Here is a 26,712-nt window from a genome sequence, read left to right as displayed (position 1 = left end):
TTTATATTATTTATATTGGGTTTAATTATTTCTGTACTTGCAGTACAAAGAGCACAGGGCACTGTATCAAGTCTTAATTTGTATCATTCTCAAGATTTCCCTTGTTCTTTTCCAGCAAAGGCCAACGCATATCCCCCAAAGACATATTGCAAAGCTGTAGAATATTTATGATAAAAAGAGATGAGAAAATAGTAGAATGAAATAAATAGCAATTTTCTGGGTCACACATAGGTGATGAGGTATTTCACGACACTGTGATAGATTCTGAAGAAAAGCAATTCTTTTTAATCTCATAGATTGCAGCAACGATTGCAGCACCCTGATGTACGTGACTGGTCAGTTTTACCCAATAGTAATGACTATTACTATTTGTGCAGAACCTATTTGTGGTTCTATAGGGGTTTTTTGGACAATTTGTGGAGAATCTTCCTATCTTTTCCCAGACTTCTGGGAAGTTCTGTGGACCTCTCCTGCCTAGCAGGTCTGTGCTGGACTTTCTAAGCCACTTACCCCGCACCTGGCTTTTAAAAATTAGTTGTCATCTACCAACATCAGTTAAAGATTCAAGATCTGGTTCGCAGTTAGCACAACTGACGTGGGTGCTGACTTTGTCAAATTTGCTGACATATTCAACTTTTATAGTGATTTCCCTGGAGGACACTCTAGCAACCAGCAGTATAAAAAATAGTTCAAAAGAAATCCTTCACATAACGCATGGAAATTGCTCACAGAAATGTGCCATGTATAGTTTCCTCCTTTTTTTTTTTTTAATTTGTTTTAACTTTCTAACAAAAAAAAAAAAACTAGAATAAACCTCCTTTTTATGTAAATTTTTTTTCTGGAAAAAAAAATACAGAAATTGTGAAATATAGAATCTTTCCAAGTGCAAAAATCCTTTTCTCAAAAGATGTTTAACTAGTTTTTTTGTTTCCTGGAATACACTTGCACAGAAAAGAGTTTTCTATTATTCATTGTGAATTTTCCTTCTATAGCAAAATCCAAATGGCAAATCATAAATTAAGCTATAAAAAACATTAATGAACTGACACATTAGCTTGCGTATTGCAAAGACCATGCTTAGACTTTGAAATATACATAGTCTTAACTTTTAAACCTCATCAATTAGTCAATTGTTTAAATTATTTTAAATAGAAATGTTCCTTAAAGCTTTCTATACCAAATGCATTGATTTGTTTTCCTCAATTCTAAATTGGTGTTTAGGTTATGAATCATCCTAAAGAACAGATTTTTCTAACTTGGTCTTCATCACACCACCACTTTTAGGTAAAGCTGAGTATTTAAATATGTAACCTACAGGTTTGGGCATCTCTTTGTTCATAGAAAAGATTTGATCATCAATGTAATTGGTGGGTATATCCCTAATTACAGACACTAGCAAGTGGGTGATTTGAAAATCTAAATTTTAAAAATAGAGATCCTCAGTGTGTTTCTATTTTAGAAGCTTTGAGAACCCATCTGGTTTTCATACATCTTTGCATTGCTGAAATGATAGCAAAAGTGTCTGAATGAAAATAACCCATATATTTAATATTATTGTACTTGACAGAATCAATTATTGATTATAAAAGTTTCTCTGTTTTCCCCACAGGCAGATGTAGACAAGGCTGTTAAAGCAGCTAGGAAAGCTTTTGAGCTTGGGTCACCCTGGCGTACAATGGATGCTTCAGAGCGAGGAAGGCTCTTGAATAAACTAGCTGACTTAGTTGAAAGAGATCGGGTGATTTTAGCTGTGAGTATGATACATGAGCAAAAAGACTGGGAGAAAAGCCTATGTCTTATTCTTAAAGAAAGATATAAGCAAATATAACTGCTAAATCCTTGGAGTCGGGATGTCTCAATACTTGTTTTTCATCTGTGTTGTAAATGGACCTCAATAAATTGTCTTACACTCTGGTCTATTAGCACCCCACATCCAAAAATTACTCGAGTATTTGATTAACTTCAAGGTGATATTTTAGCCACCTACACCTGGTGCAAGATCAATTACTGATTCTTAAAGACACATTAACATGGACCACATGCTTAACACATCTAAAACAAAGCCTGAACTAAGGCCTGACCTCAAAGCCTGACCCAGCACTTTCAGATGATATAGGCCAGAACTAGGAGAAATTTTGAATTTCAAGGCCACGCATTTTGTTGTCATTGGTCCTTTATTAAGTCCTGCTAACAACTGGCAATGAGCAGAAAGCCTTAACCAGAATCAAAGGCAGCAATGGATTATTTCCTAGTAGGAAGAACATGGGTGGTGAGGAATGATGTCCTGTCATTACCAGTTACTGTGTATCGGACATTTTGCCGTTCTTAACAGCAGACACATGAGGTACAGCACCACCACCTACTGATTGTGCATTATGGAAGAAAGAAGATTTAAAATAGAAATCAACATCAAATTTTTTGATAGTGTAGTATTCCCCCCACCCTTCTTTGAAACCCCACATATGATGCTACCATTAAGGTGATGTCTTTGGTACTTCAAGCACTCTCTGAAGATGAAACTTAGTTTTCTGCCAACAGTGTCAAAAATTTGAGAGAGCAGGAGGAGTACCCAGCCTTCAGGATCATCAGGCTGACTGATCTAATCACAGTTTGAAGCATTTAGCTCTTAAAGACAAATCGCACCACTGATAAGCTCAAAAATTAAAACTATCAAAATATGTAAAATCTGCAAAGAATCTATTGCCCATTCTATTGTCCTTATGGGCTGTAGTATAGAAAGATACTTGCATGTGTCCCAAACAGGTTTTTAAAATAAAAATGAACATTCAAAGAAATTAAGGTTATGTCCTTCAATTCCAAAAGTCTGCAGCTTTCCAATTTACACTTTTCTTCAACAAGGTTATTTCTTTAAGTGAACTTTGTCACCTTGATAGGACTAATAATCACATAGTATGTCAGGAGAAAACCTGGGTGGCTAGAACATATACTCCTAAAAATGCTAGATATATTGGAATTGAAAGACAAAAGCTTTTGAGAGAGTTACATTTTTAAAAAGAAGTGTATGCCCCCTTGCCCATTAAATACTGAGCAAGCTAGCATTTGCATCTTTCTGGTACAACCTAAGGAATTACTCATACAAAGAGGATGGAAAAATAATCTTTTTTCCACAGAAAAGCCAAAACATTAAGTTAGTTTTTGTTCACAGTTGCCATTTTCATAGCATGAAAGTACTGCTCTTCTCCTGGGCCCCTCCTAACTTTGTATTTTAGTGACTGTTTTTATTTCCTACACCTTACTCATATTATTGACTACTTTCCCCCTTTAAATAAGGTGTGTTTGAATGAAATATTTTTCAGACTTCATCAGAATCAAGAGAGATTTTCTCCACTCACAACTTAATCCTAAACGTAGAACTACTACTACAGAATAGCAAATAGGCTTGCAAACAACAGAGGTCAAAACAGAATCCTAAAGCTCATTGCAAAGGGTTTTCCTGAGTTTGTGCATCTAGCCAGGATCAAAATTATTCCATTTCAGTGTTTCACATACTAAGGTATGTATAAGATGTCTCTCCTGAAGCTCCAGAGGCTAACCAACCTTATAGGCAGGCTACGGGAAGAAAAAGTCGAAACACTGAAAGAGCCACTGAGAACTTTTTTTTCCTAGGTTTCAGTCTGTTGTGATGTTCAAAGCTATAGTGTTCATAAGTTTGAGAAAGGCAAGAATTTTCTCCCATGTCCAAACAAAACAAAGCAATGCCAAACATATTGCCTGGAATGTCAAGGGTATATCTCATTTAATCAGTTCCTTGTTAAAAACTATCAAGCATTGCAGACTTCTCTGTTTGTTCTCTTCTCTTCCCAAATATGATATCTGCATTGTTTCCAGTTAACTAAAACTGCAGACTTCGCAGAGAAGTATGTTGGTGTAATTGCAGGACCAGTTTGTAGACTCAGCCTAAAATGTTAAAAAATCCTCAGGCATAAAATATAACAAATTTAGAAAAGAAAATATTTCTAAGATCTGACTAGACCTTGCAAATATAGTTGGGGGTTTTCCTACTAAGTAGGAACAATCATACAGCATTGTTAACAAAGCTGAAGGTCTCCAGTGTCTGTGTGCTAGAAAACTTGAGAAAAAAAATCTAGCAGTGTCAATAAGTTGTTAACATTCTTTCAGAACTGCACATGGTATTTAACTAGATGTCCCCAAAATTAGGGATATTGAAAAGCCATTAATCCAAACCATGTTCCCTAGATTTGGCTGGAAATCAACCCTATTTAGTGCTGGTGTCTCTGTGGGTGGAACAGAATCCGTCAGCTGAAAAGTTATATGTTGAATGAATATTCTCTGATTTTTATTCTAAAGGCTTATATCTCCCTGGCATGATGATCCATAGAATGGAGAGTCAGGCCTGGGTGTAAATAATATCAGTTAGTTCACTCAGTCAGTAGACAGTCAATAAAAGAGAGTCTCTTCTCTGCAAGTATTTATTTTTCATAATGAATTTTTCCTGGTTAAGAGGCCTTGATAGCTCAGAACTTTCACTTGCACATCAAACGTTCAAGGTATTTTATTCTATGCTTTGCATCTTCTTGCTCATATGAGTTGCTAATCATGCATTTATTAAGCATCTAGAAAGATGTCCCTTAATAATTATGCAGCACAGGGTCCTAAATTATTGTGCCAGTTATTTTCAGGAAACTAGCACCTACCTTGGATGTCAGCGCACATAGGCTGAGGGAGGCCGCTCATTTTATTTGCATCAGTTATTTGTACAGACTCCTAGCTGACCTTTTCATCTGCGCTCGTAGAATGTTCAGTATAAACTATAACAGAATAACTGATTCAGGTGTGAGAAATGTTACTGATTTTTAGGAACATCTCGTCATTACAAATGTGAATAAAACATCATATAAATTTCTCATTTGTAAATTCCTACCTTGGGTCTTTCAAATGCTATGTATCCTGCAGATGACAACCAATCTAAATTCTGTACTAACGCTGAAAACCTTTGAACTCAAAAACTTAAATCTAAATGACAAAGTACAAGCATGAGAACCATTATCAACTTTTGATATTAACTTTGTAATTGCTGTTGTCTGCAGACGATGGAAGCCATTGATGGTGGGAAACTCTTTTCCACTGCCTATCTAATGGATTTAGGTGCCTGTGTCAAAACATTACGCTACTGTGCAGGCTGGGCTGATAAAATCCATGGGCGTACTGTACCAATGGGTGAGTATTTCTGAGATAACAAAAGTACAGAACTGAAATCCAATGTGATCTGTGAAAAACTGCCTTTTCCTAAAGTTGTGCAACACACAAAGAAAATGTCAAATGGAAAATATTTTCCTTCTTAATATAGATTATTTAAGATATAGCATAAAGCTCATTTTAAATATTTAGTGCAGTTACCCACATTTATTTATCTATTACACCACTGATAAGTACTGGTTATTCACTAAAAGGTTTTTTCATGTACATGCAGCTAAGAAGTCTGGTAGGTTACTTTTGCATAGCAGTGTGTAGTTTATGCAGTGGTACAGTAATTGAAACCAGGTATTTGCTTAATAAATCTAAAATTAGAACAAATTGATATTTGTTTCAGCTACTGGATAATGTATTAAGAAGCATCCGAAGAGGCAGGAATGAGGAAACTATTCCTTTATTTAGCTGAAATTTCATTCCATTCCTTCTCCTATTAAGTAGCTCTATAAAAACATTGTTTCTAGCTGCCTTCTCTCAGAAGGACAAAAAGAAGAGTGTAATAAAGAAGGAATTAAGGAAAAACGGAGTGATAAATACTCCCAATTTTTTGCATCATGTAGATCTCTATACTAGGTTTAATGAAACGTTTATTTGAATCAAAGAGAATTTTATACTTAATGAATTTGATATAAGCCAAGAGCTAATATTAAAAAGTGTGATACATACCCAGGGTTGCAAGTAGCTTTTAAAAGAGCACTTCTCCCCCCCCCCCTCCCCCCCCGCAAAAAGGTGCTAAAAAGAAATGAGGAATGTTCATTGGTGTGCTGTGCATACCACACTGAGAACCACAGTTATCACTGCAAAAATTCAGTCAGACTGGCAGAATCAAACTTTGGAGACAGGAAAGTAGATATTGAATCCAGATGTACTTTATGGTTGGGTTGTTGTTTTTTTTTTTGCACAGATTTTAAAATTACCATCTATAAGTAAAATTGTTTCCAGCTAAATTTGGTATCCAACTTTATCTTTTTTCTGATTTAACTGTTCCTCACAAATACTTTGTCTGAATGTCTAATTTATTTCTTCTTCCCCCCCAGATGGAAACTTTTTTACATTTACAAGACATGAGCCTATTGGTGTGTGTGGCCAAATTATTCCTGTAAGTTGGAGCTAGCTATGCAAAACACAAATGTTCCTGTTACAAATATGTATGTTACATTTTCTATGTAAGTGCATTTCTGAAACATTGTCAATCAGAAATTTTCAGGTCCTGAAAGAGACTATCCTGAGTACTAATCGAATTCTGCAACATAGAGATTTTAATGGATCAGTCTTGTCCAGCTTTGTCTCTTTCCTCCCTGTATATGGGGGGGAAATCAACCTCAAAATTTTGATGGACGGATTAGTTTGAAAGAAGAATTGTGATTTGTTGGAAAGGAAAGAATTAGAAACAAACAAGTAGGAGAGGGTAGCAGTTACAGCCTATGAGCAAATAAACTCTTTAGGACCTGGAATATCTGCTCCGCTTTGAACTGCATTCAGACAAAAGAACATGTCCAATAAGCACAATGATACTTAATCATATGTTCCCAAGTTCCTGCTTGGAGTGTCTGAATTCCCAGTTTTGAAGACACTTCTTTTAAGTAAAGATTCAAAAGTCCTGCCTGAGTCTGAAAGTTCAGAACACCAAGGAACTCAACTTTTATATTTACATTTTTTTGTGAGATCTACAAAGCTTCAGTGGGTTGCTGTGAAAATGCTTACATGCACTTGGCACACCTAATCCACGCACCTCTTCGTACGTGTGAGCAACCTGACCTGACCTGCTCAGCAGCTTACCAGATTCTGAAATAGTTGTCTTGTCTGTCAGATTTGCTCAGACATGTGGGTCCCACACGTTCCTGATGTCTTTCAGTTGAGCTTGCAGATTTGTTACCCCTTTAGACCACCACACTGATTTAGAGACCATCAGTGGAATATGTTTGGATCCAGCATCTTAGAGAGCTTGGGATTCGGCTGGTTTAGATTCTCTGGTAGGTCAGTCACAAGATATTTTAAATAAAGCACTCAAACTCAAGATATGCTAAATTACATTAAACATTAGATGTGACCACTTCAAAATAAAATTTCATCCAAGAATTATAAGCAGTTAGTGCAAACATGAGCTTCACTTAAAAGATGTTCAAGTACTTCCAAGTACATCTTTATTTTTTCTCCATTGAATTGTCAACCCACTAAGCTGGATGTTTTTATATAAACCAAAAACTTTGAGGAACATGTGAATCCTGCAAAACACTTCTGCGAACTCATCATTTCTATTTCCCTTTCACACATTCAGTTCCACTCTAATGATGATGATCCAGAAAAACCTGTGATGTCTTATTCTGTGTTATTTGTTCTCCTGTTGTTTTTTGGGGTGGGGTGAGACTGAAATGGGAGAAGGAAATAGATAAAGAACGGTTGCATGTACACTATTCCAAGCCTTTCTGACATAATAGTCAACTGTTAACTGCCTTTTCCCCCTCTTTCGTAAAGGTAAGTCTACTGTGTCTTTTGTACTGAGGCTCATGGGCTCACTGCTTTCAACACTATCAAAAATATTCTCAAAAGGACAACCCATTTTCTAATCAGCCACATTGTCCCTTGTACTGCTGAATATGCAGCCCAAAGGAGTCTGCTGCTCTGCAGTCTGGCTGTACTGACCTCAAGAGTAAAACTTCCAGGAAAGAGGGCAGGGGCAGCATTATTACCTTGTCTCCTTTAGAAAATTGGATTGACGACTGATGTGATCATTTAAGATAGCAAAGCTCCCACTTACACCCCTAATCCAGCACCTTTCTATAAAGCTTTGTTAGATGAGAACGCTCATTTTCTCTTGAGGTTTTAACTAAGGCCTTGAATCCCCTGGACTAACATATACCAAAATCACTGGTCTTTGTGTAACATGGCTTGCCAGTTGCTTTTTCACAAAATCTTCTTTTTGAAGAGAGTTCAACAAAGTGTTCAACGACCCAGTTGACAATTCCCACTATTATCATAGAAAAAGCAAAGGCATTTTGGTGATGTATTAGAAATAGGATATACCTTCTCATCTGTCTTTCAGTGGAACTTCCCATTGGTTATGTTCATGTGGAAGATCGCCCCTGCTCTTTGTTGTGGAAACACAGTGGTTGTCAAACCAGCAGAACAGACCCCACTGACTGCCCTTTACATGGGATCCTTAATTAAAGAGGTAAGTCTTCAACAACAGATTTTTTTACTCTTCTCAGAAATGTAAGCATATACTGCAGCTGAAATGCCACAGAGGTAATATAAGCCAGGCTGTCCTCTGCAAGCACTTCTTGCATGTCTAGCCTTGTACTATGGAACTTACCCTTAATGTAAACCAGTGAAGCCAACCTAGGGCAAAAGCACGCATATCTTTCAGCCTAGTTCACACACAGAAAAAACCCTCACAATCACAGTTTAGTAAACTCTGTTCCTTAGCAAACATATTTGTATTACAAAAGCGTTATTCAAAGTCAAAGCAAACACAGAGTCAAGAGCAGAGTACTTAGAGGTGGGTGGCAATGACTTTATTAACATAGTTATCACAGAAAAGGACCTGTTTGTACAGCATTTTTTTTCCCTTGTTCCTTTTTTTTTTTTATTGAACAAACTTTTTCCACCCAGGTTTATTATTAACAGGGAGCTGTAAAATTGAACTAGAGACTGCTGCCAAACTTGTGAACTCTCTTCACACAGAAACTGGGCAAATACACTCTATGCTCTTGAACACGAGGAGTGTGGCAATTTCTGCAGTGTCTCCAAAGTTTCATTGACTATTGTGCTCAGCCTAGCAAATACCCAAAGAAGAACACTTAAATAGTTTAGCTACCTTGCTTCCCAATAAAATCAACAAATGTTATCTAACATGTTTGAAGAGTCTGCACATATGTCAATAATCACAAGTGCAGTAACCTTGAACAGTGTTAATGGAAATTACTTGCCATATTTTATTATTCTGTTTCAAAACAATGATTCAGCAGAGCAAACTGACCAGTTATGTGTTAATATTTCACAGAAACTAAATGACTATCAGGAAGGAGTCAAGTCCTACTTGTTATTGCATCACATAGTAAATGCTGTTAGATAATACCGGGAAGGAACAATTGTTTTAAAAGAAATATCAGAAATATCTTTTTTTTTTAATAGCATGCATAAGAAAGTTTATTTCTCTGAAAAAGCAACTTCACAGAGAAAGTAACTCAGTTCTGATCCAAGTTGGACTAAATATTTGTTTTGATATTCTGATTTCCTGAAAAGAGAGCTCATAAGGGGGAGTGTGATCATCCTGTACTCAAAGAGTTACAGAGTGGTAGTGATTGGTATAACACTAGAACATTTTTAGTAAAAGGCAATATGATTCTTAGCTTACCCATCCATTCAGTGTTTAAGTGGATGAGAACCTTAAGTATATAATTATGTCTTTGGTATATTATATGGTAAATATTGTGGAGCTTTAAAAAAAAAGACAAATATTTATCTTAACAAGTCCTTCAGGATTTATTCACTCAAGCCTAGTTGCATTTTAATTTACACCCAGATTACCCAAATAAAGTTAGACCCCAAATCCCTGATAGTGATCAAATCCTCAGTGATCACTTCAGTAGCTGATTTAGACTCCTGAAACTATCTATTCATCTATCTAACTTTCTACTTCTCATGTGTCCACACTTGTGACTTTTAGTAATCCTCACCATCTTTCTGAATAGTTGGCACAAGGCTCCTTTGCTAATATGGAGAAAACAGCTTCTAATACAGACATGGAAATTAAATGCCCAAAGTGAGACAGTGTGAATTAATCCCATAAAAAATACTCTTCTCACTTTTGTCTACAAATTCTGAAACACAATGCTAAGCAAATGGAAGGAACTTCATTCTCTCATTAGCTCTGGGATAAGTATTAATCTGGAATATTAAATGAGCAGAAAAAAAAAAAAATCAATAAAATGTATCTGAGCATGAACCTGTAAGGAAAAGAAATTGCTCAAACAAAAGTAGTTGCCTGGTGTCCATAACGCAGTACATGAAATTGAGGAACTTTAATTCCCTGGCTGAAATCCACAATTTTCTAAACGTAAATGGAACCTCTGCATGTAATTCCAAAGTCCTGATTAATGTTAAAAAGAGACTCATTTAAGTGATAACACAGGAAATACAACTTTTTGGCCTTCTAATTCTAAGCTTGCTCTCTGAGTGACATTGAGATCTATAGCTGCTTCGTAAGCCAAGAAATCCTGCCCCAGTTCACACACCTGTGAGAGTTTGTCTGACAAGCTCTTGGAAGAAGGTAACTTCTTTTGCCTGTGAATGAAACATGACAAATACAGAATTGGTGGGGGAAAAAAATGTTTGATTTGGCTCACAGAAAAAGGCTTTTTAAACAAAAAAGTGGTAAGATATTGAATTTTCTATATGTCAGCCAGTTTTTTTTGTGGTTGTAGCCTATCTACCTCTTCTGTGCTTCAAATGCTCATGTTGCCACTTGTCCTGGGTTTAGCAGTAGCAGTCAATTTTTCTCCTTCTTGGTAGCTGGTGCAGCTCTGTGTTTTGACTTCAACCTGGGAACAGTGCTGATAACACCGATGTTTTAGATTGTTGCTAAGTGATGTTTACCCTGACCAAGGACTTTGTGAGGCTCCTGCTCTGCCAGGGAGGAGGGGAAGCTGTGAGGAAGCAGAGACAGGACACCTGACCCAAGCTAGCCAAAGAGGTATTCCATACCACAGCACGTCATGCCCGGGGTGGGGGTAACTGGGACTTACCTGAAAGGACACGGGCTTCTGGATCGGACTCGCTTCTCGGCGGGTGGTATCGTATTCTCTTCCCTTGTTATTTTCTCTTATCATTGTTGTCGTTGGTGGTAGCAGTGGTGATTTGTGTTGTACATTGGTTGCTGGACTGTTCTTGTCGCAACCCATGGGAGTTGCACTCTTTCATTCTCCTCCCCATCCCTTTGGGAGTGTGGGGGGGGAGGGGTCTCGATTGTTGTCAGCCCTGCACCACTCACTGGGAGTGTGTGAACAAGTTGTCTGGCTAGGGTTTAAATCACGACAGATATTTTTGGCACCCAGCATGGGGCACGAAGTGTTGAGGTAATGACAGATCTGTCCAGATTAATAGTCATTAGTCACAATGTTGATTTATTGGCTCTCAAAGTTGTTCCCCTTGATCTCACAGTTTCAGTATATCATATCTTACTTCCATCCGGTATTTGTTGTATTGGTGTTTTTCAAGTGTGGGGCTTGGGCTAAGGTTTTTGTCTCATTGTACTTTATGGTAATGATTTGCAATACAATAGAATCATTGATCATGAAACTGATCTGGCTTATGTTCCCAGTGTGGTCACCACCTTTATACTCTGGGAGGTATATAATAGAAGTGCTTAGCAATTACACATCTTTTTTCTCCTTCTAAGGTGCTCAACCTGTGAAGGAGACATTCTTATACCCTCCCAGTCCTTCCACCAGACCATTTACATTTGAGAGTTTTGAAGTTTTTGAATGGCCTTTTAATGCTGTTGAGACTTGTTTGCTGATCATGATGGGGATCACCATGTTGGCACGCATACAGAGTGTATTTTGCCCACGACTGATTTCAAGAGTTAAGCAGAGTCAGGTTTGGGTCTTGTCTGGGGTCAAACGACAATATAGGAGGACCAAGAGATTTTCCCTGAGGCTGGTGCATGGTAGGGGATGTGATATACCCACTCAATGCCGTGCCCCTTGGCCCAAATGTCTATAAGGTTACTCCGGAAATGAGTCCCATTGTCTGACTCAATTCTCTCTGGGGTGCCGTGTCGCCACAAAATCTGTTTTTCAAGCCCCAGGATAGTGTTCCGGGCAGTGGCATGGGGCACAGCATATGTTTCCAGCCACCCGGTGGTTGCTTCCACCATGGTAAGCACATGGCTCTTGCCTTGGTGGGTTGGTGGCAGTGTGATATAGTCAATCTGCCAGGCCTCCCCATATTTATACTTCAACCATCGTTCTCCATACCAAAGAGGCTTTAACCGCTTGGCTTGTTTAATTGCAGCACATATTTCACACTCATGAATAACCTGGGCAATAGTGTTCATTGTCAAGTCCACCCCTCGATCACAAGCCCATCTATATGTTGCATCTCTGCCCTGATGGCCTGAAGTGCCATGGGCCCACCGGGCCAAAAATAATTCATCTTTATGCTGCCAATCTAAGTCCATCTGAGCCACGTCAATCTTAGCAGCTTTATCCACGTGCTGGTTGTTCTGGTGTTCCTCAGTGGCCCTACTCTTGGGTACATGGGCATCTACATGACGTATCTTCACCACCAGGTTCTGCACCCGGGCAGCAATATCTTTCCACAGTGCAGCAGCCCAGACAGGTTTACCTCTGCGTTGCCAGTTGCTCTGCTTCCATTGCTTCAACCACCCCCACAGGGCATTTGCCACCATCCATGAGTCAGTATAGAGGTAAAGTACTGGCCACTTTTCTCGTTCAGCCATGTCCAGGGCCAGCTGGATGGCTTTCACCTCGGCAAACTGACTCGATTCACCCTCTCCTTCAGCAGTTTCTGCAACTTGTCGTCCAGGACTCCATACAGCTGCCTTCCGTCTCCGATGCTTTCCCACAATACGGCAAGAGCCATCAGTAAACAAGGCATACTGCTTTTCACTTTCTGACAGTTTATTATATGGTGGGGCCTCTTCAGCACGCATCACCTCCTCCTTTGCCCTCTGGCCAGTCCATGATGACTTCTAGAATGCCTGGACGACTGAGATTTCCTATTCGAGTTTGTTGAGTAATTAGTGCAGCCCATTTACTCCATGTAACATCAGTTGCATGATGTGCAGAGGAGACCCTGCCTTTGAACATCCACCTGTTGTGGTTTAAACCCTAGCCAGACAACTTGTTCACACAATCCCAGTAAGTGGTGCAGGGCTGAAAGCAATTGAGGCCCACACACACACACCCCCCCCCCCCTCCGGGGCTCTCCCCTTCCCCTCTCCCAAAGGGATGGGGAGGAGAATCGAAAGAGTGCAACTCCCACGGGTTGAGACAAGAACAGTCCAGCAACCAATGTACAGCACAAATCACCACCGCTACTACCGACGACAACAATGATAAGAGAAAATAACAAGGGAAGAGAATACGATACCACCCGCCGAGAAACGAGTCTGACCCAGAAGCCCGTGTCCTTCCGGGTAACTCCCAGTTACCCCCCACCCCAGGCATGACATACTGTGGTATGGAATACCTCTTTGGCTAGCTTGGGTCAGGTGTCCTGTCTCTGCTTCCTCACGGCTTCCCCTCCTCCCTGGCAGAGCAGGAGCCTCACAAAGTCCTTGGTCAGGGTAAACATCACTTAGCAACAATCTAAAACATCGGTGTTATCAGCACTGTTCCCAGGCTGAAGTCAAAACACAGAGCTGCACCAGCTACCAAGAAGGAGAAAAATTGACTGCTACTGCTAAACCCAGGACACCACTCTACTTTCAAACCATGTTCAGAGGAAGAAGCAAGGGCATGCAGTTTGAAGTACTGTTTCCATCACTCTTCTTAATAGAATTTCAGTGTAAGCTGGCAGTCATTAAGTTGCATCTAGAATGAGGGATAATGACCAGATGTAAGCAATCACACAGGATGATTCAAATAGCTGTAATATAACAGACATGAAATGAAACAATCTTTTTTTACTTAAACATTTGACTGGAAGAGCAAACTAAAAATAAATTTATTCCTTGGCAATGGCACTAAAAAGAACTAAAATTAAATGTTCTGTTTTTTAAAAAAAAGATCCAAAAAGATCAAAAGGCAGGTGAGGGAAAGAGGGCAGAAATCGTGTGAGAATACACACATTTGGGGCTCTAGGGTTAAGAATAACTGTATGACTAAGAAAATGTGAATGGAGAACTGGAAAGGGAAGATTATATGAGACAAGTTCTTTCTGTTATTATCCTTCCTAAAATTTACAGTATTCTCTCTTCCAACTCAGGCTGGATTTCCACCTGGAGTGGTGAACATTGTGCCAGGCTTTGGACCCACCGCTGGAGCAGCAATTTCTCACCACATGGATGTAGATAAAATAGCTTTCACAGGCTCTACAGAGGTACTATAATGACAGCACGAGACTATGTGCAGGAAACATGCCCCTCTGACAGTAATGATTTAATGTCTAAATTGTTCTATGTAACTTTTACTTTTTCTCTTTCTTTTGGCTGCTGATTTGTTAAACAAAGTCTGTTTAATGATTTGTTGGTTATTATTAACTTCAAACATATTTAAACAATGTTTGTATTTCAGGAAAGACCTTCAAATAAGGCAATCCATGAGATACAACAGCTTATAATGTACTAAAGCTAGTTTAAGTCTTGTCCTTTAAAAAAAAAAAAACACAAAAAAAAAACACATTTTCATAACTTTTTGGGTTTTTTTGGTTTTTTTTAAGAATAATTATTTCTTAAAATGCAAAGAGTGAAACAGTCTGTGCTCTGTTCTCTTTAATGTTAATAACAACAGGATGGTAGGGGGTTACTTCAGAAATCTCATTGTTGCATGCACTTGGGTGAGGTGATGGCTTTTTGGTATTTGAATGATCCTAATCATCAGCTGGGTGGTCTTGGAAGTGATTTTGAATATGTATCATTTTAATAACTGAAAGACAGGTCACTGTTAATTTCCCCTAACCTTAACTTTGAAATGACTGATTTTAGAGCTGCCAACTGGCCTCCTGTCTGGTGTACCCTCCAATGATAAATATCATGGTCTTATGTCAAGGGTCCATACACAATGAATGCGACAGCTGTGTTTACACCTAGAAACCTTTAGCTCTGAAATAAAGGGAAAAGACAATAACTGAGAAATATCTCACAGGTGTTTCCAATGGACAGTAACAACTACAATTCCCAGTGCCCTCTGCACCTCCAAAGGGAGGTGGACCAGAAGGTGTAATCGTACACTTCGGTGATGTTCCTGTTCACCAAAGACAGTGAAATTTAGCAGTGAGAAATTAGGCAGGAAGGCTGCCAGAAGGAGGAAAATATCTCATGTTTGCCCCACATGAGCAGTTACAGGCCAAAACCACAAGGGCTACAAGCATGTTTTCCCTTCATAGTTTTTCCAGGACAATTCATATTAGGTATTTGCTTTAATTATGTCATCAATGGAAAGAAGCAGGGTAGGGGTTCTGCCTCACAATGTTCATTTCCTCTTCTTTCTTCTAAGGGAGATTCTGAAATAAGGAAGATTTGGCCGTGCAGGCAGTGTAGATATCTTCTTTTTCTCTCATACACTTTGTGCATCAAAGGGCTTTCCCATGTATAAACCAGAGGAATTTCAAGCTAATGGGGGCGACTGGCAAAGCAGAAATCAGTGCCTACGCATAATTCAGATACAAGCAAGTAGAATGGTGGCAACCAAAAAAGCATCAGACATATTTAGTAGTTAACCCAAGTGTGTCTAGGGGGAAATTATTCCGGCAAGCATTACTGCTTCACAGACTGCAAGTCACCTCCACCCTGACTCTTCTAGGAAGTATTCCTGGTGCATAAACCACAAATTAGCTGTACTCTCTTCTTTTTATTTTCATTCATATATTTATTTATTTATTCTTTCTGCAGTTACTGGGATCGCAGACAACTGTGAACTGATTTTCCCTTTTGAGGAACTCCGAGAAGTGTTATGGAAGTCATAACAAAATTTTTAAGATAAAGCTGTCTTCTCCCTACATTTTAGGTTGGCAAACTGATTAAAGAAGCAGCAGGAAAGAGCAATCTGAAAAGAGTTACATTGGAGCTTGGAGGAAAAAGTCCCAACATTATATTTGCGGACGCAGACTGTTAGTAACATTTTTGTTACATAAACATATATAAACATACTACTCTTTCAATTACCACATTCTTTTTGTTTTCTTTGTTAATAAATCATATGTATATGTTTAATGAAGCAGTAATTTTTAAGGTTTTCTGGTCACACTATAGTTTTAAGTTAGACTGCCACCAAAAATTGGTGACTCATGAATGGATATGAACCTCTGACAACCTGTGCACCCTAATATGCAGAATGCAGAACCAAAAGCAGCTAGATGGATGTTATATGGGTTTATTAACTATCTAGCTAAATAATCCTCTTGGTACTGCTAAAAAGGTAATGTTGAATCTACATTTCACAAAGAGCAGCTGAATGTGTGTTTGCCTAGGGGCACCATGCTACTCTTAATAAAAGCAGTTTTGGGCAAAAGTAAATGGATGACTATCTGTATTACAAGGTATTACTTAAAAATAGGAAGCACTAAAAAGGGAAAAGGGATGGAGTGACAAAGTTTTGTAAGGAGTTTATGACCATTCAAGTTTACAATCTGATGAACTCTGCATTTCTTTGCAGTGGACACCGCTGTGGAATTTGCACATATTGGTCTGTTCTACCACCAGGGGCAGTGTTGTATAGCAGGATCTAGGATTTTTGTGGAAGAGCCTATTTATGACGAGTTTGTTCGACGAAGCATTGAACGAGCAAAGAAGTATACTCTTGGAAATCCTCTGTTGCCTGGTGTACAGCAAGGCCCTCAAGTAAGTAATGTGATGTGTTTCCAATATAATTGCAATGTGACAGCACAGTTTAATCTACTTCTATACCTATTGTTGCATTAACTTCAAGGCTAAGTGCAGCTGTCTAGTGATTAGTCTGGAAGACCAAGAGAATGAAGCACGAGACATGACCTTCTGTGACACTATCATAGGCCTAAGGATGAGGTTTCTTTCTCTCTTCTAGTTGCTTTTATTACAGAATGGGAACAATTATATAGAACTGAAATGCTCTGAGAAAGCTACAGTGCAACAGCTATAAAAGTGCAAGTATGGTCACCCATGTCAGAAATCGCTAACAATGTTTTCAAATACAACCACTGTGAGCAAATAGCTTGAGGAAATAAAATTTAATACTGTCTTTTTCCTTTTTTCAAAGTGCTAGTGCTTCATTATGGTGCTGCCAATTACAGAATATTACACAATTAAAATGTGTAACTACACATTTTTTACTTTTTGTTGGTTTTGTTAAGATGTTATACCAACAGCTTCCCCATTAAAATGAATGCTAAAATGCAATATTAAAAAGCACAGCTATCACAGTTCTATGGATTCAGTGGATCACAATAGAGCGTTGTTTAAATCTAGAGTCTTTTTCCTGTATCAGTCTGTACTAGAGAGTATACACTTTCTTGGCAGAGCTATTATGCACATATATGATGGTTGTCACAAAATAAAGGAATTCTATTTGAGACAAGGCAAAGGCTGGAGACAAAGCAATTCCCATACATTTCATAACGTAACATGTTCCTTGTAAGGTATCACAGTCATTTTATGTAATCAAAGATACCAAGTAAATTAGAAAACTGCATTCTAAGCCCCTCAGACTTTGAATAATTTAAAAATAGTATTTTGGTGTCCTGCAGTGTGTCTTGCTAACAAGCTAACAGGTTCAGCTAAATAAACTTAAATGTCAGAGGGTAGAAAGATTGAAGTAAACTTCAGCACTCTGGTGTGCAGCTAATATAAAATTAATAGGAAACCACTCTTATGTTATTGTGGCTTTGCTGAGTTTAAAATTAATGCTAACAGTTTAAATGAGAGATGAAAGTAAACTTTTACTAACAAAGAAAGGAATGTTAAACATGGGAAAAAAAGCATTACTGAAAACATCTGAAAGTACATGAAGACTCTTTTCTCTTCCAATCCCCCGATTTGCCATTCTTGACCTCTTTTTTTCTTACGATTCCATTTAATGGAAAATTGTAACTATGCTGTTTAGGTGCATTTCTTTTGTGGCAATTAAGTTAAATATCTCTCCTCATCTTCAAATGTTGTCCTCAGCATAATTCTTTCTAGAAGCAAAAAATTATAGCCTGTACCAAGCATATTCACCATGCTCTTTAGTCATAAAGCCTACCTGAAAGCCATATTTATCCTCCAGCTCACAGGCCCTCTGCAGAACCTGCCTCAGGCAGCAAGTTTAGGTAATGCTTTGCACAGTGGGCACCAAAGAAGACCCAAAGGCCCTACAGGAATTCAAAAAATCATATATATGTTAATTCACACGTTAGTAAGAAAAATAATGCTAATCATAATAAAGGAAAAACTGAAAGCAGTGTGAGCTGTCTCATCTCAATTTTTCTCTTCTCTACAAGATGTTTATGCCAAAGAAAAAGCTGGCCACCAGGGTAGCAGAAATTTTATGTCTTCATCATGCAATTAGGCAACTGTTTGAAAGCAAAATGACGAAGCTCAGCAAATGAAAAATCGCCCCCTTATAAATATCCTTATAAATTCAGATCTTTATAAATATAAGCTTTTATCTCAGCTTTAGCTGAATAACTGTTTAGTCTAATACACATCCAAGATTCCTCAGAACCTTTAAAAATATTGTTGTGTTCTACGAGCCTAGTAAAACTTATTGCTTAAACTGAAATATGAACTTTTTACTGTATGAATAAGAGAACAAGGTGCACCCACCCTCCTGACTGATGAGTATGATCAAAGAGAAAAAGCTTCTGTGCAAGAGCCTCTAAGAGTAGTCTCGGTATCTTCATGAGCCAGTGCTTGAAGGGCTGAACCCTGAAAGGGTGAATAAAGGAATCATGAAAATGGAACAAATTCAAAAAAAAAAAAAAAGCTGTTGGACTCTTTTACTGAACATGCTTTACGATTGATGTTTTCTTTACATAGGTGTTATTTTATACACAATTTCCCTTCAGACCTTAACTGTTGTTTGGTTGATTTGGGGGGGGGAGGAAATGATACGCTACCTTTTTTCTGCTCCCCTATTCTCTTTTGACCACTTTGTCAATGAATTCTGGAAGGGCTCATGTGAAGGTCAGAACAGTCTTGCTGGCTAGATCAGGCCCTCTGCTTTTTTTGCAGAATCAGGCTCAGTGATTTTTATTTTGATGAGCTATTTGCAGTTGGCAAAAGTACTGGAAAAAGTATAAAACAGTCATTTGAGAGATCTTCTTTCATTTCTTCTACTAAAGAAACGCAGGATATCAGTCCCTCTATAGCTGATTCTCCTATGTCAAAATTCCAGATTACTGGTCTATTTGAGAAAAGCCTGCAAAGTTTGTAGAAGCTAGTGACAAGAATATTTACAGGGCTGTCCAGCTCTTCCACTTCAGCACATGTAACTTAAAAGACTGGAACATTGTTAAGTTTTGGTTAATGTGTCAGAACGATTGTTATTGCGTGTGCTGGTTTTACCCCTGTGATTTCTTTTCATTTAGATTGATAAGGAGCAGTTTCAAAAAATCCTGGAGCTAATTGAAAGTGGGAAAAAAGAAGGAGCCAAACTGGAATGTGGAGGAGGTCCATGGGGAGACAAAGGTTACTTCATCCAGCCTACAGTTTTTTCTGACGTTACAGATGACATGCGCATCGCCAAAGAAGAGGTAAATAAAGTCTTGGCAGCCTGTTCTCTCACTGGAGATTATCCATTTAAATGTCCATACAAAATATCCATTTAGAAGGTCAAGTGGTTACATAAAAATACTTTGAGTAAATCTATTGCTCCGTCGTGGTGGTGTTTAAAATGTTTTTCTTGGTTTCTGATGCCTGGTTCACCAACTCAGTGCAGGTGAGGTACAGGAGCATGGATCTGGCCTGCCAACAAAGGTCCCAGCTTAATCTGTCAGTAAAGAAGAAATGTTGAGATTTGAATTGTTTGCATCGCCCGTAGTGCCCATGTCTCACATGTTAGAGTCACAGTAACCTCTCACAGAGAAGTAAACCTTGATGGTACAGCTTGTAAATTCTTTGCACTGCCTGAGAAACCACCAAAGTTGGGGTCTGGACACAATTAAGGTGTCAGTGCCAGGACACCAGTGATTATTTGCAAGGAAAAGGAGAGATTTCTTAGTACAGGGCTGATATATCATTCAGAAAAACAGTTCTGTAAACACAGCCTTGAAGTTCAGTCATGGCCACTGCTGTGTGGGGTTTTTTTTACATTCATCTTGGTTAATAACTGCTGCAAATGTGTTGTAATTGATGTCCATTATACTTCTCCATACTAGAAAGCTCCTTCAAAATTATTACGAATCTAGGTGTTGCTTTTAACAGCCATCAATGCTGCTGATGCATCTGCTCAACATACAGAGTACTTTCAGCAAAAGTCAAAAAGCTGAGCTAAAAGGAATAGCAGAGCATCTAGATTTAATTGTGATTAGGAGGGAGGGGTAAAACAGGAGAGTGCAGTGAGAGAAATAATTTGGGTCTGGGAGGCAGATAGGAAACTGAGAGGTATGTTTCTTCACAGATCTATTGGTTTCCCCTGGGTCAGGAGTACAAGAACACTTTCCTCATGCTATTTTGAGTGTATTGAGCAATGAAATCTCAGAGAGCTAAGGCAGTGTAAAGAATATCTGGGTTCTGAAGCTCACAGCCTGAACAGTGGGGAACGTTCAATGGCTCTCTGAGCAATGTAAACCAATCCCTGCAACTCTAGTTAGAAACTAGCACTAAACCCTTCCCAAGAAAATAAAGTGGAAAGCTCATGATCTATGGAGCAGAAGAAATTATATGTGGTAATGTCCCCCTGCTCTACACAACCTTGGCACTATATGGTGGACATGGGCACCTCTGGCTGAGAGCACAAAAGCAACACTAGTGGGAAAGATGTGCCTGAGGAACCACAACCTCTCGTAACACCCATATGGAAAGAAGAATTAGTTGTTTCACTTGGTGTCCATGCCCAGTTGTGCAGCTACCTGTAGAGATGAAAGTCTAATAGAAAGTTTAGAAGAAGGAAGTCTAATAGAAAGTTTAGAAGAAGGAAAAGCTGAACATCTTTCTCAATTCTAAAACTGCAGTTTATCAACGAAATACCAGTTTGTTGGTAGGTAGCATAGATATGTAGCACGCTGTGACTCCATGCTAGCTACCTTTATGGTGGGTGTCTTTTAATCTTTTTTTTTCATTTGTTTTCATCTTTTATTTACTTACTTATTTATTAGTAGTTTTACAATAGGCTATCTTGATTTGTTTCATGCTACAAAAATCTTTACGTGAATTTATAATCCTTTTTAGAACTCTGTTATGAGATGCACACTCCTGACTGAATGAATTTAGGAATAGGGCAATCTGACAAAAGTATATTTTAGAAATGTACATTATTTACAATAGTAAGCTATTCTAGTCCACTTCATATGTTTGCATGTGTCTGAAACAGATATTTGGACCTGTTCAACAAATCATGAAGTTTAAAACCATAGATGAAGTTATCAAGAGGGCAAATAATACTACCTATGGCTTAGCAGCAGCAGTTTTTACCAAAGACATTGATAAGGCACTGACATTTGCAGCTGCTCTTCAAGCTGGAACTGTATGGTAAGTGGTGGTTTTTATAATACTTCCTTCAGAACTGCAGGTCCCAATGGCAGTAGTTCTAGGACATTTTAAGACCTCTTTTGGCAGTATATTTTTATATTTCAATTCCTTGTCATCTTTAGGGAGGTAGATTAATGCCATCCTGCCATCCTCTTATGTCTCTCTTCTTCTTACCTCAACACACTTAACATGCTGTTAGATAAACACTTCTTGTAAGTCTTCACAAAGTTATCTTAGTCTGAAAAAGGAAATTGACTTGCTAATAAGGAAAGGAGACAAAACAAAATACAGTGACAGTGCCAGTTTGGTTTCCATTCAGGATCTGGGGATAGCCCAATACATAATTTGTGGTGATTACTTTATGCAGTGTGTAAAGAAATTAAATATCTGAAGTTCTGAGGCTATTAATCTGAGCACAACATTCACCTGTGATGCAAAAGATTGACAAAATGTGGTTGAAAAAAGGAAGGAAAAACAAGTGAGGGACAAAGTGAGCAACAAGTGAGCAACAAAACAAGTTGCCTACAATTAGAAGGGCAACTATTTCCAGCAATGGAAAAGAAAAAGGCAACCTACATGGACCTGGAAAGACAAAGAGCTGCAAGAGTGGAAAGCCTGGAAAAACAGCAGAATGAGCCTAATAGCTATCACTGACAAACACCTGCATTTCCCTACAGTTACTTCTCAATGCATCAGAAAGAAAACAACCAATTTTTGCTTTAACGCTAAACCTGTGTCCAGTCTATATTTTCTCTGAAAGAACTTGCAAACAGCACAAATTCCAGCCCAGGTACTGTGACCTGAAAACATACACTTTCAAAAAATAATTTAACAGTTTTGACTTCAGAATTTGTAGAATCATAGAATGGTTAGGGTTGGAAAGGACCTTAAGATCATCTAGTTCCAACCCTCCCTGCCATGGACACGAATGCCTCACGCTAAACCATGTTACCCAATGCCCTGCCCAACCTGGCCTTAAACGCTGCCAGGGATGGAGCATTTATCACTTCTTTGGGCAGCCTGTTCCAGTGCCTCACCCAGCCTCACAGTAAAGAACTTCTTCCTTATATCTAACCTGAACTTCCTCTGTGTAAGTTTGAACCCATTACTTCTTGGTATTCTTTAAAAGCAAGAAAGATCAAAATAAATGCGGTACCTTTTGGTTTTACTGGTATGTGGTTGATGGTCTGTCTAGGAACCCTCAACTGTGAGTAGAACCTCTTTTGTTGAAATGAGTAGACTGGTTTCAGAAGAAGAAATTGTAAGATATGGAAATAGAGAAATCTGATTTGACAACGCTGCAAGACAAAAAGAGATTCTGTGATTCTCAGCCAACAGGCAGAATACACATTCTGCCAAAACTCTTCACACCACGAATTCCCCTGTGAAATTCTTTTCTTACTCATTATTGTGTTTTGTTCTCCACTATGATACAGTGATTTAACACTTAATATGATTTAACATTGAGTACAACCAGACAAGCCTTCCTAAATATGTACTGAATTGATTCTGAATTCATCTGTTAGAAATGTACCTGCAGAAGATTTATTTAACTGTGACTTTAGTTTCAGAGTTTATGTGCTAGTTAGGAAGGAATTTTATCATAACTATCAGAAAAATATCTGACAGTTAGAACCCTAATAAATGTAGTTTCTGTTGTTTCTCTGAACATTTAACTACACATACTTTTGCAAATACATTATTCAGATATATTTTGTTAATATCAACATTGGGGGTTTTTTTACAGGCAACAGAAACCCACTGATTTTACAGAAGTTAAAAAATTGTTTCATACTGTCAAAAGTAACTTTCCTGTTCTTCCAGGGTTAATTGTTACAGTGCAATGTCTGCTCAGTGCACTTTTGGAGGATTTAAGATGTCAGGAAATGGACGAGAAATGTAAGTAAATAATTTTTAAAATGTAGGCTCACAGGAACTACAAAATAAAATTCCAAAACTCAATTTTAAGCATTCATAACCAGGAGGCCCAGTTCAGTATTTTGTCAAATTAGTCTATACAGCATATAGATGCTTCATGTTGTGTAAGACAACATCAAGCAAAGTATTACTCCCTGAAACAAATAAGAAAATCATTTTGATACACATTTTTTCCAAATGACCAATTTTAGTATCTTGTATCCTACTCATATGCAAAACTGTGTTTATGGTTTACAGCTTTTTCATGTATAGAGAAGTTGTGATTTGCAGAAATTTATATATGGGTGTAGTTTGTGGAATTGCCTTTCAATGCTAGTTTTTTGAAAACATTAGACATCTAAAAATCCTTGATTTAAACTAGATTTTCAGTTTAACAGCCTTGCAGCAATATTTTTACAGTATGTCCTAGCTTGACCAGAAATTATGACAAAAATAATCTGTATTATTCAGATTGGTGAAGTGTACAGAAAATATAAGCTAATAAATTCTTTCAAATTTATCAGGTTCAGTCTAGTTTCAATTTGAATCATGTCTTGTCTTACCTGAATTCATCCTGATCTTCACATAATGTGCCAAATCATGAAACATTTAATATGATACATCTTCATTACATTATGTAGAATTATGTCTTCTGGGTTGTTTTTTTTTCTTCGAACATGAATCGCAAGTTGTCCTTTGTTAAAAATGCCATACATCTGGGAAAAACAAAGTGTTTTTTTAAAAATGCATAAAAACCAAAATGGGTAAGTTTCCCCTTTTATTTTGCCAAATGTTTGGTACTTCTGAAGAATAATGGAAGTAATGAAAAATATATGTGCAGCTGAAATGATACAGAGCTTTTTTTCCCTCTGGGTTTGGGACTGTTGTTTTTTTTTTTGGTTGGTTTGGGTTGGGTTTTTCTTTTTTTTCAAGAGGTGAAGGCTAGGGTTTTCATGTTTGCTCATCGCTGGACTCAATCTGCACCTGATTGCAAAGCTCCCACTGACTTCAAAGGCGACAGAGTTATGCCAATGCTGAGAGCTTTAGAAAACATCAACGTGAAATAACACCCATAACTTAGGTCATTGTTATCAAGGAATGTTTTGCATTTGCTGATTGACAAACACTGGGAGATCACCAATTCTGAATTACATCCTTTTGCAGGAATATTTTGGGGATTTATTTGCTGTAAATAACAGAAAAATTATAATAGGTTATCATAAAGATTAATATTGTCTATAACAGTGCATTTTGAAGGAAGTAAACTTTTGTGCAAATTAAGCTTTTCCCAATGCTTGTTTCAAAATCATAATTAGTGGACAAATAAGAATATTTTTGCTAAAGATCAAGGAAATAACTAGTACCAAATAGATGTCTGACCTGGAAAGAACATTTCTGGCAATTAGTTATGAGAGAGGCAGAAGCATGTGTGAAATAACTGCACTGAAATAATCAGGAAGTTAGTAAGTCAAGCTGTCGACTTCTTTGAATCCCAGAATAAAATTCCCTGAATAAAATTATCACTCTTGAAATGATAATACCGTTATGAATTAAACTACTGAATGTCATGCACTAACAGAATACCTCTTCAAAAAGGAAAAGAATCAGTAAACATTTCTCCACTGCATGAGAGGTCTGAGCACAGATTTCTCTTTTGCATACATATGTATCTAGTAAGACGGCAATGAGAACTGAATAACATTGTACTGTAGTAAAAAATAAAATTGTATTTTTCTATAAAACAATCAACTACGGCTAAAGAGTTTTACTGTGTCAGATGTCAAACATCTATGCACACAAGCAAGCTTCATTTCATCATGCAAAACATAAAGTTGGAATCGTGTTAATAAAATGTCAGAAAGAGTCTAGTGGTTTTTACTGTCTGTGAGATTTTGTAGTGGATTAATAATGTCCTTCACTTACTTGAGATAAAACATCTGTTCTTTGACTCTGGAGAAGAATCTTGACATTAGAGGAAGGCCTTTGCAAATAACTTGTTGATCATGTTTGTGAAGACCTAAGATGTGCCTGATTTGCTCTACAGAAATGAATTTGCTGTCTCCCACTTTTCTCAGGAGACAGTTGTAGCTTTTCCAAATACTTCCAGCAGCAGTCTAGTTGCACAGATGTCTTCTATGTCCAGCATGCTTGTTACATACATGGCCAATTGCAAAGCAGAACCGAAAATCCCATCCAGGACACAAGTCATACGAAAAAAACATTAACGTAAATATTGCTCTTGGTTCTCTTTTATATAGGGGAGAATATGGCCTTCATGAATACACAGAAGTTAAGACTGTCACAATCAAAATCCCACAGAAGAACTCGTAATGCTGCTTGAGGTGCAGAATTTAACACCTTCAAATGAATCTGAAAAAGCTATCTGAATTCGGAAAGCTTTTGTGTCCCAAATTATTCATTAACCTTCCTGATTTCTAATTGTGTGCTTACATTAACAATATGAAGGATATTGTCAACAATTTTAGTGTCATTAACTGAGAAAAGGAAACCTTAATGTCTGGTACATAGCTGAGTGATGTTTAAATTCATGTTGAGAAAAAACTACTTTTCAGTAGAAAGTGTCTAGTGCTCTGAAAATATTACTTTTTCAATGTATCCTACAGGTACAGTTTGAACTTCTGTGCTCTTCTAAATGTTAGAGGGTGAACTCTTTGCATTTTCTTGTCTTTGTGACCTTAACAAAAGCACTTACGAGTAATTACCAGATACTCCTCTGTGTCTTTAAAAATAGTAGACTTTTTTTAGATGTATTTTTTAGACTACTGAATTGTTCATCACACTACATAAATGTAATCTGGATAATATTAAACCATATTAAAATTCATCTTCAAAACCTGATATTGCTCCTTGAATTAGTCTTTCCTATTACACTGATTTACCACTGTCTCTCATGTAGCACATATTTTATATCTCTAAAGAGGAGCTACTGTCTCAGTGGTGTGTTTAGGTCATCAGAAATCTACTGTATTGGCTACATGGAGGCCTAAGTCCCTAATACTTCAACAGTATTACAAAGGGAAAAATATGAACACAGAGAGCCCTGGGCAGTTTGCAAAGAGCCAACACTTGGCTTTTTAGTGTTAAGTATATAATAAAGTTCTAAAAGATGACAAGCAAGAAATACTGAAGGGAAAGAAGAGAAGAGGAGGTGAGGCAAGGTAATCTCTTCTTCTTTAAGTGTAGTCATATTCCTGCATAAAACTTGCATGTTT

The 26,712-nt window shown here is 37.8% G+C and overlaps 1 protein-coding gene across 1 annotated transcript in view; it reads left to right on the top strand.

Annotated features, from left to right (window-relative positions):
• The window catches only part of ALDH1A1 (aldehyde dehydrogenase 1 family member A1), a 35,759-nt gene extending 9,423 nt beyond the window's left edge, over positions 1-26,336 (top strand). The window contains exons 3-13 of the mRNA XM_062641136.1: positions 1,610-1,750; positions 5,070-5,199; positions 6,270-6,331; positions 8,276-8,404; positions 14,188-14,301; positions 15,927-16,029; positions 16,575-16,759; positions 19,462-19,626; positions 21,405-21,562; positions 23,387-23,461; positions 25,738-26,336. Coding sequence (XP_062497120.1) covers positions 1,610-1,750; positions 5,070-5,199; positions 6,270-6,331; positions 8,276-8,404; positions 14,188-14,301; positions 15,927-16,029; positions 16,575-16,759; positions 19,462-19,626; positions 21,405-21,562; positions 23,387-23,461; positions 25,738-25,810 — 1,335 coding nt within the window. The 3' untranslated portion in view covers positions 25,811-26,336. The remainder of the gene's footprint in view (positions 1-1,609; positions 1,751-5,069; positions 5,200-6,269; positions 6,332-8,275; positions 8,405-14,187; positions 14,302-15,926; positions 16,030-16,574; positions 16,760-19,461; positions 19,627-21,404; positions 21,563-23,386; positions 23,462-25,737) is intronic.
• The last annotated feature ends 376 nt before the right edge of the window (positions 26,337-26,712 follow it).

This window comes from Pezoporus occidentalis, unplaced genomic scaffold, assembly GCF_034315485.1.
Source record: "Pezoporus occidentalis ecotype Australia unplaced genomic scaffold, CSIRO_AGI_Poc_V1 ctg117, whole genome shotgun sequence".
Lineage (NCBI taxonomy): Eukaryota > Metazoa > Chordata > Aves > Psittaciformes > Psittacidae > Pezoporus > Pezoporus occidentalis.
This window is presented reverse-complemented; position numbering and strand designations above follow the sequence as displayed.